This window comes from Rhamphochromis longiceps, linkage group LG11 (genome assembly GCF_057381845.1).
Source record: "Rhamphochromis longiceps isolate RC_006_pf linkage group LG11, R_longiceps_female_GT1.1, whole genome shotgun sequence".
In the NCBI taxonomy this organism is placed as follows: Eukaryota; Metazoa; Chordata; class Actinopteri; order Cichliformes; family Cichlidae; genus Rhamphochromis; species Rhamphochromis longiceps.
The window spans coordinates 10400392-10412835 of NC_140567.1; the positions used below are offsets into that span (position 1 = coordinate 10400392).

The 12444-nt window shown below is 40.6% G+C and overlaps 2 protein-coding genes across 7 annotated transcripts in view; one reads left to right on the forward strand and one right to left on the reverse strand.

Annotated features, from left to right (window-relative positions):
* The window catches only part of LOC146658581 (protein tyrosine phosphatase type IVA 3), a 164806-nt gene that overhangs the window by 117134 nt on the left and 35228 nt on the right, over window positions 1-12444 (forward strand). The window lies entirely within an intron of this gene.
* Window positions 1-12444, reverse strand: part of LOC146658589 (focal adhesion kinase 1-like) — a 64070-nt gene that overhangs the window by 45628 nt on the left and 5998 nt on the right. For 5 of the 6 annotated variants that reach the window (XM_085422259.1, XM_085422257.1, XM_085422261.1 and 2 more), the window contains exon 2: window positions 6908-6934. The exons of the other annotated variant lie outside the window; for it this stretch is intronic. Coding sequence is in view for 4 of the 5 variants with exons in the window: in XM_085422257.1 (XP_085278383.1) it covers window positions 6908-6934 (27 nt within the window). In the remaining variant the exon portion in view is untranslated. The remainder of the gene's footprint in view (window positions 1-6907; window positions 6935-12444) is intronic. 6 annotated transcript variants of the gene reach the window in all.

Consider the following 12444-nt stretch of genomic DNA (forward strand, 5'->3'; position numbering starts at 1 on the left):
CTTAGTGCAAACCCCTGTACAGACTGTGAGCGCAGAAAGAGTTGCAGATGCAGCTGCCCAGATTATCTTCAGTTGTTTTAACAGCACTAGCTCCAGCTTTCATGCCTTGTCTCAGAGGGACATGTTAAAAAATGTATTGGGGGCATTATTTTGACTGCGAATTCTTTTTACATGTAAGCAACTGCAGCATTTTAGCTACAGAATCACAAACCAAAGTCTGCGGTCTGCTGCTTTCACTTGGTCAGCCGGTAGTCAGATTAGATATTAAGTATTCGAGCATCGTAACACATAAAACACAGGAGCAAAAATCACCTACATGCACCGATAACCTAAATACTACATACAGCTTTGCTAAATCCTGTTAGAGAAGTAAGCATACCTTCATTTCAGTGCAGACATACAGCCACTTTATAATCCTCATACTCTTACATCACATGTAAGTAGGAAATTTAGTATGAGAAGACGTATATAATGCACGATAGGTTGGAAAAAAATACTATAATGTATTGTTACAATAATTATATTAGCACACGCATGCACACACACACACACGTATATACATACACACTCACTCAGTGACAATTAGGGCACTTTATAACACGTATGGCTCTAAATGCAAATTAATAACTGTTTTAAAATAGGTGCCCTACACAACATAAGGTAAATGACATCATCTCTCATTTCCACCAATCTCTGCTCAGTGCAATTGCACTAAATTCCCACATGCAAGCCCTCCCACACACACACAAGCGTGAAGACATGAATCAAATCAACTAGGCCAAGTAGACAGCCAGGAGGGGTGCGGGCAGCTTCCAGACCCACTGCCCGCGCTCTCAGTGGGGCTCCACTGACTGACAGTAAGCCTGTTGAACCACAGAAGGCTGGAGTTGAGCTCAGTCCCACAGCAGCAGCAGCTGGAGGATGGTTTATCTCCTTTTCTAACGGGTATCTGGGTTACTGGGGTTAGCACAACCCTGGGGAAGCAGAGGCTTGGCAGCAGTGGCTTGCCATCGCCATCTCTGTACCATTGCCTTTCTCTTTTCTTCCTCCTCACTTGTTCACATCTCTCACATCAAGCCTATCTTTCTGAAAATGTCACAATTTTTTCCGTTTACTTCCATTTCTCATGTATCAAAACTCCCAAAAGCTTCTTTCCCCATGCTTTCACTCTTCATCTGCTCTTTTCTTCTCATCCTCTTAAACACATCCCTTCTCTCTTCTCACATACTTACAGACCTTTTAGCCACTGCCTTCACAAGTCCATTTGATCCTCCTGTCCTATTGAACCACCTCTCCTCCTTCCTCCCTCTCATCTTCAATTTCCTCTGCTTCCCCCCTCTCCACGTATTTCTCTCGCTACTTCAAAGGATACGCATAATCTATATTAGACTGAGGAGCAGACATGTGAAGGCTAAACATTAGTTGCAAATATTTCAACAGTTTAATACTGACAAAAAAGCAACCATATATACTACTTTAACACTAAAAGCACTTTATACAACATGTCTCATTCACATAAGCACGTTTTTTAATCTGTTTCTATCTAACACTCACACTCCAATCAGTGCATCAGGAGCAACTTGTTGTGTCTTGCAAGTACAAATACAGCAACCGAGGTTTGACTCAAGTGCTGTAAACATGGACTGACATACACTCTTATTAGACAGCGTCGGCAACTAACTAAGTTAAGTTCAGCCATTGTTGCAACTGGACCTGACATGTAACAAATTCTGACAGCAAACAGAAACAGTACAGATCATTATGCCTGTAGCATACTGTGAAAACACCCAAAGCTCAGCGTGATGAAAAGTACAATTCATCTTGTTCAGGATACCTATATCCACTGGCAAACACAATCATTTACCATATGTGCACCTAATGAAAGAACAGTGCACTGCCTTCAAGATACTGCATCACCAATTATTATGGATTTAATGTTATAGTCATAAAGAGCGAGAATTAAGTGAAATAAACAGCAGAAAGTACTAACTAGACAATGCATAGTATACATCTCCAATTTCTCTACTGATGCTTCTTAATACCTACTTGGTAAGGGGTGCTGTGCATAAATGCACCCCCCCTTGGTCCAGCAGAGAGGGATGCAGCCGCTGCTCTCCATTTGTACTGTAGGGGGAGCAATTCCAGGTGTGGCCACGGGGCCCAGACAAAACTACTGGGCCCTAAAAACAGCATAGAGCCTATGACTAGGGGCAATTCCTCATTGGGCTTTATGCAACAATTTTAAAAAAAGATTCCAGGTAGATAAATCTGAAGACACCCGTTGAAAAAAAAAAAAATCAACAAGATGTGAAAAACAGTGGGAATTTGTTGTGCTGGTGACTGGAGTCTTTTTGGTAAAAAGCTTATTGATTGTAAAAAAAAAATATCGTAGTAAAAAAAAAAAAAAATCAATTAGCATCCCAGAATTGAAAGTAATGCCAGTAAAGGAAATAAACTAATAGGAGGAAATAAAGAGTGTCAAATATCTTTTGTACTGACGACACATCAAACAGAGAAAACACTGGCTGGCTTGCTGTCTATGCTGTAGCAGTCACTACATTAGACTAAAAGTGCAGCTGATAGAGAAGATCCAATAGCTTTTAAATAATACTGACACAGAGGTCCATCAGGGCTTCTTGTGCATAATAATCTAATTTATAAATATTTCATGTCTAATATTTGGTGAGAAAATCCAAGCTCCAATCACAAGACTGCAACTCATTTCTCCACAGCTTTTTGAAACATTACTCCACTTCAGGAGTCATCAACTTGGATTCCTGGTCTTAGTAATCAGCCGGTCTGACTCTTGCCATGTCCTTTCACACAGAAAATTTTGCAACGTAATATGTAACGATCCTCTGTCAGGAAGCTCTTTCACCCCAAGGAGACTGAGCCTCTGAGGGTAGAGATAATTCAGTAATTTGCTCAAGGACACTTCACTGGAAGCTTCCAGAAAAAGATTCTCATGACTGATGATTTCCTTCCCTATTAGGCCATCTTGTAGGCCAATAAATTCCCACAAAATATCAAATTCAGGTCATCGGTAGGGAGTTAGTGATCCAATATATCAATCCTTGATAATAAACTCAAAGGTTTCTTTCCTGCAGCCATAAATCTTCAGCCACCGGGGTTTGGCATTACACGTCAAATTTCCAGGATACAAAATAAAAGTGACAGCGCTCACTGGATACGTAGGACTCCATAAAATCACATCAAGCGATCATTTTCCAAAGGAAGGTAGCAGTTCTGTTCTGTAAATCCACAATGCTGTCCAGAGGGGATGGCAACGCAGATCACAGCAAGGAGACCAGAGAAACAGGCATCAGTGAAAAAGACACAAAAATGTAGGGCACAGAAAATGAGCCTAGTGAGGGAGAGGAAAATAAGAGTGACTGAAGCAAGGGGGATAAAGAAAGAGCAAAGACATAAAGCTGAAAGAAATAAAAATTAGAAAAATGAGATACAGTTAGAATTAAAGATGAGTGGAAAAGAACATTTTGAGATGGGGAAAAAAAGAGAAGAAATGAAGCGAGCGGAATGATGAAAGAGAAGCAGAGAAACCTCAGGGAGAAGCTGAGCCTCACGTCCTCCAAAGCTTTCCCACAATGCTCAGAGCCAGCAGGAGTTAACCAGGTCAGAGCAGGTATCTGACGCTAGAGCGGGACATAAGTGAATGAAGAAAAGAAAAAAAAAAAGAAGAGCAGGATGGAAGCAGGACTAAAAAAAAAAAGGGAAAAATATTTAGCAAGAGCAGGTTTGATGCTGTAAATCCATTTCGAAGTCAGGCAGCGGCGTGTTGCTTAGTCTTTCTTCTGTGGCGGCGGAAAAGAAGCGAGAGCAGTTACAACATAACTTCCAACCTCTCAGACATACACAGATACACCCAAACACACGCACGCGCACACACAGACTGCTCATCCAGCAAAATCTTTAGGGAGTCAAAATGAGTGCACCGAAAAGCATGAAGATCAGACTGAGTGTAAGCCAAAAAGGGTGTATTAGAGTTCCCATATGTGTGTGTGCGCGTCTGAGAGAGCGAGAGAGAGCGAAATGCATAGGAAATATGAAATCAAAGTGACTGCATGTGAGTGTCAGCAAAAAGTGAGAGTGCGCGTCTGTGAGCCAAGTGTTTCTCCTCTGCTGTGTTTTAGGTTTAAGCTGCTGCGACCACGCTGCGAAAAAGCTGCTCGGATTGCTAACAGGCACAACCATGGAGGGGAGGGGGATGTTGGTGTGTTTGCAGAGGTGTGCGTGTGTGTAAGGCAGAAGGGGGGGGGGGGGGGGGGGGCACACGGAACAGAAGCAGGAAGAAAGATAGATATAAACATTGTAAATGAGACTTGATGCAGTGGAAAGTAGGTGCGCTGATTGGACAGAATGCTAAAAAGGACCCGGTGACTTTAATAAACAATTATATGAACACACAAACCTGTCACACACACACCCACGGTTTTACCAAGATTAGTGATTAGCCACTGAAAACACACATTCCACTCTCCTACCACTTACGACATTTGTTTGTCTACATTTCTCTACACCATCCCTCCCCCTTTTGACTCTGCAGCCCTCAGCAGGTCTACACTGCCCTCTGTCCACGCTCTCCTCCTCTCCACACATACTTCACCTGCTCCTGCAGCCTGCGAGCTTCACTGGCAGCAAAGCACTCCAACATTCAATCCCTCTAATGTGACAGCGCACAAGATGTTGTGAACACTTTACAGCTAAGCTTCTAGTGGCTAAGCGCTGCAAGCAATTACTCACCGAGTATGCCCAGCCACACAGGAAACGTGTTTAAATGCTAGGATGTCTACTTTACTTTTTTATTGAACAAAAAAGTAAACCAAATAGAATAGCACAAACATTTTTAGTTAGTTAATTCTGCAAATATATCAAAAAGGCAACTTTTTGTGTTTAATATTCAGAAAATAAAATTATTACAATAAATTCGCCACTTTATTAGGTATACCTGATTAAGACTCTTAATTAATGTAATGTCAACAGAGGCTATGAAGTTCAAACTGTGCACCAGGATGGAAGAGGAAGCCCACATTGAATGCCACTCGTATCAGCTAAGAACAGGAAACTGAAGCTACAATTCACTCTCGCTCACCAAATTAAATAACAGAATAATGGAAAAAGAATTGTCTGAACTGACGAGCCTCTATTTTTGATGCAATATTCAGACGGCTAGGTCAAAATTTGGCGTACCCAGCATAAAAGCAGACATCCATCCTGCCGTGTATCACAGGTTCAGGCTGCTGGTTGTGGTGCACAGTAATGTTTGTCGTACCAACTGAGCAATGTTTAAAAACCACATCCGACCTGAGAATTGCTGCTGACCATGTGCATCCCTTTATGACCACAGTGTACCCATCTTCTGATGGCTGCTTCCTCAGATTAAGACATCACAAAGCTCAAATCATCTCAAACTGATTTCTCCATAACAGAAGTTCACTGGCCACCACAGTCACCAGATCTTAACCCAATAGAGTATCGTTGAGATGTACTAGAATGGAATATTCACACCATAGATGTCTGCAGCCACTGCGCCATTATGAACCAAAATCTCAGAGGAATGTTTCCAGCACCTTGTTGAATCTATGACACAAATTAAGCCAATTCTGGAAGCGAAAGGAGGTCCTAGCCAGCACTAGCAATGTGTGCATAACTAATGCAGTGGCCGGTGAGTGCATTTCTAAAACTTGGCTCTGGATACATGCTGTGCAAACAGAGAGGAGAAAGTGTAATGCTGCTACTGCAAAGAAATGACTCGGGATCTTTCTGTTTTATGTTTTTTGCATCATATCACTATTTGACTGTTACAGGACAGAAACTGTGTCCAGAAGGTGTTATAGAGGAAGTTTACCCTGTGCCATTATCAGCCACAAAGGTTACATTCTGCCAGTCTGCACGCTGGATGGTTTATTGTTGTCGTTTTCCAGCAAACTGAGGAAGCTTCATGTGATTACAGGTTTGTGCCAACTTCAACTTTGGCATTAGAGAACTCCCAGAGTTAAGAAATGTAAATTTTGTTTTGGTCTTTCTCAGCTCAGAATATTCAGCATCCTGCCTGTAGACATACAGTAGGATCAACAGTTACCTAGCAACAGCTATGGAGAGATACTGGTGCTAAGGGCTATAAAATGTCTCATCTATACCTTTAAAATTATTCCGCTCAACTTCAAACCGCTCTCAGTAACACTGGCCTTGTTTAAGTCTGCGATAATATCAAATAACATCTGATTTAAAAATAAAAAGGAAAAAGCAGAACAGCACCTCTGTACAAGTGCTCTAAACCAAACTATGTACAATATCCACTTTTATTCAACAAAAAGGTTGCAAAAGGAAAGTATATTCAAAATAAAGCTGATATAACCATTCATGTACTGTATACTTCACATATTAGCCTGCATTGTTTATACTGGCTTTAAACATTTTACATGATTTAAACAATGTTTAAAATAAAGCCTGCTGATATATTTTAGCCAAATAATGGTAAATCCTTACCAACATACACCAGTATGAAAATATCTTCTACAGAACAGAAAAAGATGTTTAGAGTAATTTACAAATCATGTCATAGTTTTTCCAGCAGCATATGCTACATCACAGCTGAGCAGGGCGACAAACACTAATTTGCTCACCAGTTTGTGAAATAAAAAGCTAGAAAGTTAATAAAGAAAGGGCTCCACGATTTTACTTTTTTTTGATAGAACACGAGTATGTATTTAAAAAAATACACATCTAGGAAATTTGACAATACCTTGATATTACAATTTTTTTTTAACTTTCACAGAATTGATTCCTAAACTCAACTAAACTCAATAGTTTTTTAATTCCTATCATTAGTTGATAGAAAATAGACATAATACCTTCATATATTGAAAACAACTCAAATTGTACTCACCGGCATAGTATGATATTCTGGAAATGTCTGCGAAAAGAAAGAGGGAGAAAAAAAAAGTCTTAATTGATAAATTTGTGAAAACGACTCAGTGACTTACATCCTGCGTTATTCTCGCTACAGCACTCAGCTGTAAATGGGGTAGATATTCTCTAAAACTTGTCTGTGACCAAAACCACAAAATTAGCACATTTTAAAGCCATTTTTCTCTGCATCTCATTCAGTACCTGACAGAAGATGATTTTTCATGCATGGATAACTTGAAACTACTTTAACATTTCAGAGGTACTGTACAGCAGAGTAAAGAAAAATAAATTAAGAGACAAAGAAGACTTAATAAGAGCTTGACAGGTAAAAAATAAAACAACAGATAACATTACTACCAAAGGTTTCACCAGAGAGGATGCTGACTACTCCAAAAGTCCCAATTTAACTGAATAAAATTCCCATTTTAATTCTGAACACACAAAAATGAATTTCTAATCATGCTCATCACTTCACTTCTTTACACGTTTGTCAGCACTGAGCACACAGCAGCAGTGATGAATGAAGAGGATTTGATGTGAGCTGCGTTCCAGACGGATGGAGCGAGGCGAGAATCATGACTTGGCAGAATATATCTGCGCCGTCATGCTATAACAGCTTCACCTCCAGCTCACATTCAAATCTCAATCTGTCCCCTGACCTCTCTGCCTAACGCTCCTCTCTCCCATACTTTCACTCTCTAGATTCTCATACAACAATGAAACCAAACTGAACATTATGCAGAAATGTCCAACACTCTGAAGCTAAGCTGACATCGGTTACTAAGCAACAGACAACAGGCTGTGGTGCTAATAAGGATGCTGAGGCTTTGTCTTTATAATACGTGTAGGGAAAAAAAAGGTTAGTCCTAGTTCCGTACAGTTTTATGTTACTTTGTATCAACTTGAAGCACATCAGGGTTCAGGTATGTACTGTGTTACAGTCTCTCTAGAAAATTGTGTTGAGAAGCACGTCACCAACCTGCATTTAATAAAGCTATAACCAATTAGACTGGGATGAGTAATTGTTGGCTTCATTAATAATCATTTTTAAGCTGGAGGTGTGCACTGATTCAATATTAAGGACTCACTTTAGGCTGTGTACAAGCTAAATATTTTTTATTTTTATCAGTTGCACAAAGGAATTAGATGAAGTGGCCACAGATGGAAAACAGCTAAATCATTTTTGGTTGGTACGGCTTCTCAGTGAACACCTGAGACGAGATAGAATAAGTGTAAGAGACTGGTAACAGAAAAGGCATAATTTTAGAGTTTCATTCAAAGACAGATGCAAACACTGTCTGCTATTAGCAGAAGACAAATAAGTTCATTTTCAATAGGCAACAAACAACATGTAATACTGTGATAAGAACTTAATGTAATTAGTATGAATTTGGTACTGGAACATGTGTGAATATCTTCTTGCAATATGCTGTCAGACAACATAACTGTTTTACAACAAAATATTTCAAAATTAAATAAATGCAACACTAATAATACACTGTATATAGAACGTGGTAGATATAGCCATAAGTTCATGAAGTCTCATTTTGAAGCCCTGAAGCCTTCCACTGTCACAATCGCGCAGTTTTAAAACTGGAAATTTAAGACTACACTCATACAAAGCAGGCTCACCCTAAAGCATATCCTGCCTGATTATTCTTTTTATCTCTGATAAACACCATAATTTACCAAATAAGCATCATCTTTTATTTAATAAGACCTGAGCCTAGCAATTGCAAACATAAACTAATTAGGAAAGTGTTTACTGAGGTCAAACATCAGGGAAGCCAGAGTTGTTTTTCCCACCTACTTCTATAAAGCCTGACTTGTTTTTCCACTAGAGTCACCTCCTGAGGCTTTTCAGTGCTGGCTTTACTATTTAATCTATCATTTGAATACAATCTGTGGTATTAAAGCTAAGATCTTTAGTAAACTGCGCTTACTCACAATTCTGACATAAATAAAACTGCAGTATAGCATGTACTGTACTGCTATACAGTGGCAGAATGCTTTGGTGGCCTCAGGAATACCTTTTGTGGATTATGTAGATCTTTTGGCTTCATCAGACATCTACCTCTGGCTCACACTGGGGTAGTTTGCAGTCGAGTGTGAAATGGTGGGAAGGAGAGTTAGCACCTCCAAGTCTCGAGCCACGGTTTTCAGCCAGAAAGGGCGTGGAGTTCCCTTTCCAGGTCATAGAGCTGCTCTCCCAAATGGAGAAGTTTATTGGGGTCTCTTTCACAAGTGAGAGGAGAGTGGAGTGGGAGAATGATAGATGGATCAGTGTGGATTGGCAGCGATGCAGATGCTTTACTAATCTGCCGTGGTGAAGACAGAGCTGGGTGTGAAAGTGAAGCTGTCGATTTATCGGTCTATGTTCCCTTACCTCACCTACGGCCACAAGTTCTAGGTAGAGACTGAAAGAATGAGATTAGGGACACAGGCGGTGAAAATGAGCTTCCGCTGAAATAACGTTGTGCTCTCCCTTTAGGACAAGGTAGGGGATTTAATCATTCGGGAGGGGCTCAGTGCAGAACCGCTTCTTTTCCACATCGGGCATCTGAAAAGGGCATCACAGATGGGGTGTTTTCGGCATGTCCTACTAAAAGGAGTCTCTCATACAGTTCTAGGACATACTCTCGGCTGGCTTGGGAACACCTCAATGTCCTCCTGCGCTTGTCACCAGTTAAAGGGCAGAAAATAGGATGGATGGATGAATGGATACCGTGTAATAACTTACCGTGCGTGGATTCCAATAAGTTACATTTTATGGTGTGTTTTTATTACTTCTCATTGGTTCACTGATGCTCAGAGTATGCTCTACCACTTTACACACAGTAATTTCCTGTAAACACATAATCCTGTTTGTTCCTGACAGAGTTGAGTCCAAAGCGCTGGCTACAAGTAGCATGCTGTTACAAAAAGCAGCACAACTCCAATCCTGGCATTATTCTCCGCTGTACCTCACACCGAGTGTAATATTCAATACCGATAAATGCAACATGGAGGATTGTCGGCAATTTAAAGCTAGAACTGGCAGTACATTCAGCAAAGAACACCAAAGGATTAAGGATGTATCGAAATGTTTCTTGACATTTAAAAATATACATCAAAGAGTAATATCCCAAACCGCCACTGCTCTTTAAAATGTGATAAATACAGCTGCACATATTTTAAACATTTACCGTATGCATGGCAACATTAGTACAACACAGACACAAAACATCTTCATATGTAGTTCAACAGACTTGTCTTTGTCATGAGAAATGATTTAAATCCAAATCAAACTTTTAAAATCCACAAATAATGTCCCCAGACTAGAGCCTGTTAGAGAGGATACATCTGTCAATAGAGCCGCTGAAGACATTTTCAGTTGCATAAACACACTTCAGCGCTTCTCCTTCCTACTCTGTCATATTTGCTCCCTCATGCTCTCGGCCCCTATTCTTTTGCTTTCCCACTCAGAGTGAAAAAGCTATTGCCTCTGGCTGTAAATCGCAGAGGCTACACCAGTTGACACCATGCTAAGGGCATTGCACAACTCCATTCTCATCATGAAAACAACAACAGCCTTTTGCACTGATCAGCCTGTCAGAACACAGTACAACAGAATAGCAGGGAACAGAACTGAGTGCAGCATCAGAGCAGTCACCACAGTGGCAGCTAAGGCTTTAATGAGGTAGTTGTCCCTGTACGTAGCAGCTATAAAAAAAAAAAAAGGTTTATTGCAGTATTGAGACCACAAGGAAGGGAAGTTCTCATTTACACCAGAGCAGTTTTTCACATCTGGATTTTTAATGTTAAGCAGAAAAAATGAAGATTTGCTGATGATACAAAGCTTAAGTTTTCTTCACCTGAAACACTTGTGTAGTAGCCTTTATAGCCTACTCACAATACACAGACCAACAGAAGCCAGAGTAGTTTCAGTATAGTGGTTTATGTATTCACCTAATCAGCAATATATAGCTGGTTCTATAGATCTCTCTGTTCCCCATCAGGAAGGTCATCGAGTGTTAGAAATAATAAGAAGAAAAAGCTGCCAAATTAATCAGCCCCTTGTGAATAAGGGAGCAGCCAAAAGTAAGCAGCTAATATGTTCACTGCTACACTTTCCAGTGCAGTCAGACGAACTCAATTCAGCAGAAGAATCAAAAAAATTCTTAGGACTTTATTTAATTACATTTTTACCGCTATAACATTAGAGAAGAAAAACAAAAATAAGAACCTGAAGACATTACAACTTAAACTCAAATGGACCTTTAAAGAACTAGGTATTAGGTATATCCTGTCAGTAGTAGGTTGGATTCCTTTTACTTTTTTATTTAGAATTGCCTGAATTCTTCATTGCATCCAACAAGGCGCTGAAAACATTCCTCTGAGATTTTGGCCACATTGGCACGACATCATCAGATGGTAACCGTACAACTGTTGGCTGCACATCCACGATAGGATCAGAATCAGAATCAGAATCAGAATACTTTATTGATCCCTGGGGGAAATTATTTTTTGTTACAGTGCTCCATTTTAAACCAACATTAAGACAAGACAGACAATACGCTAACTAAGAATAGTACAATATATACATATATATACATACATACATACATAAGTCACTTATAAATAAATATTTGGAAAAGAAACATGTGTAGTTGTAGCAGCAAACAGTGTGTTAAGTGGATGCGTTGTACAGGGAGATGGCCACAGGCAGGAATGATTTCCTGTGTCGTTCAGTGGTGCTTTTCGGTAATCTCAGTCTCTCACTGAACGAGCTCCTGTGACTGACCAACATGTCATGGAGTGGGTGGGAGGTGTTATCCAACATTGTCTTTATCTTGGACAGCATCCGCCTCTCCGACACCACCTTGAGGGAGTCCAGCTCCATCCCCACAACATTGCTGGCCTTACGGATCAGTTTATTAAGTCTGTTGGCATCTGCGACCCTCAGCCTGCTCCCCCAGCATGCAACAGCATAGAGGATCGCACTGGCCACCACAGACTCATAGAAAATCCTCAGCATTTTCTGGCAGATGTTGAAGGACCTCAGTCGCCTCAAAAAATAGAGACGACTCTGGCCCTTCCTGTAAAGTGCTGTGGTGTTTTTAGCCCAGTCCAGTTTATTGTCAATGTGTACTCCAAGGTATTTATAGTCCTCCACAATGTCAACACTGACCCCCTGGATTGAAACAGGGGTCAAGTGTTTCCTGGTCTTCCTGAAGTCCACGATCAGTTCCTTGGTCTTTGCCACGTTGAGCTGCAGATGATTCTGCTCACACCACGTGACAAAGGAGTCGACCACAGCCCGGTACTCTGTCTCATCATCCCTGCTGATGCATCCAACCACCGCAGAGTCATCAGAAAACTTCTGAAGATGGCAGGAATGTCCCGTTCCACCACATTGCAAAGATGCTCCAGATAGGCCATTTGGAAACATTTTAGAACTCTGTCTTGTTCAAGAAGCCAGTCTAAGATTATCTGAGCATTGTGACATGGTGTGTTACACTGCTGGAGGTATCC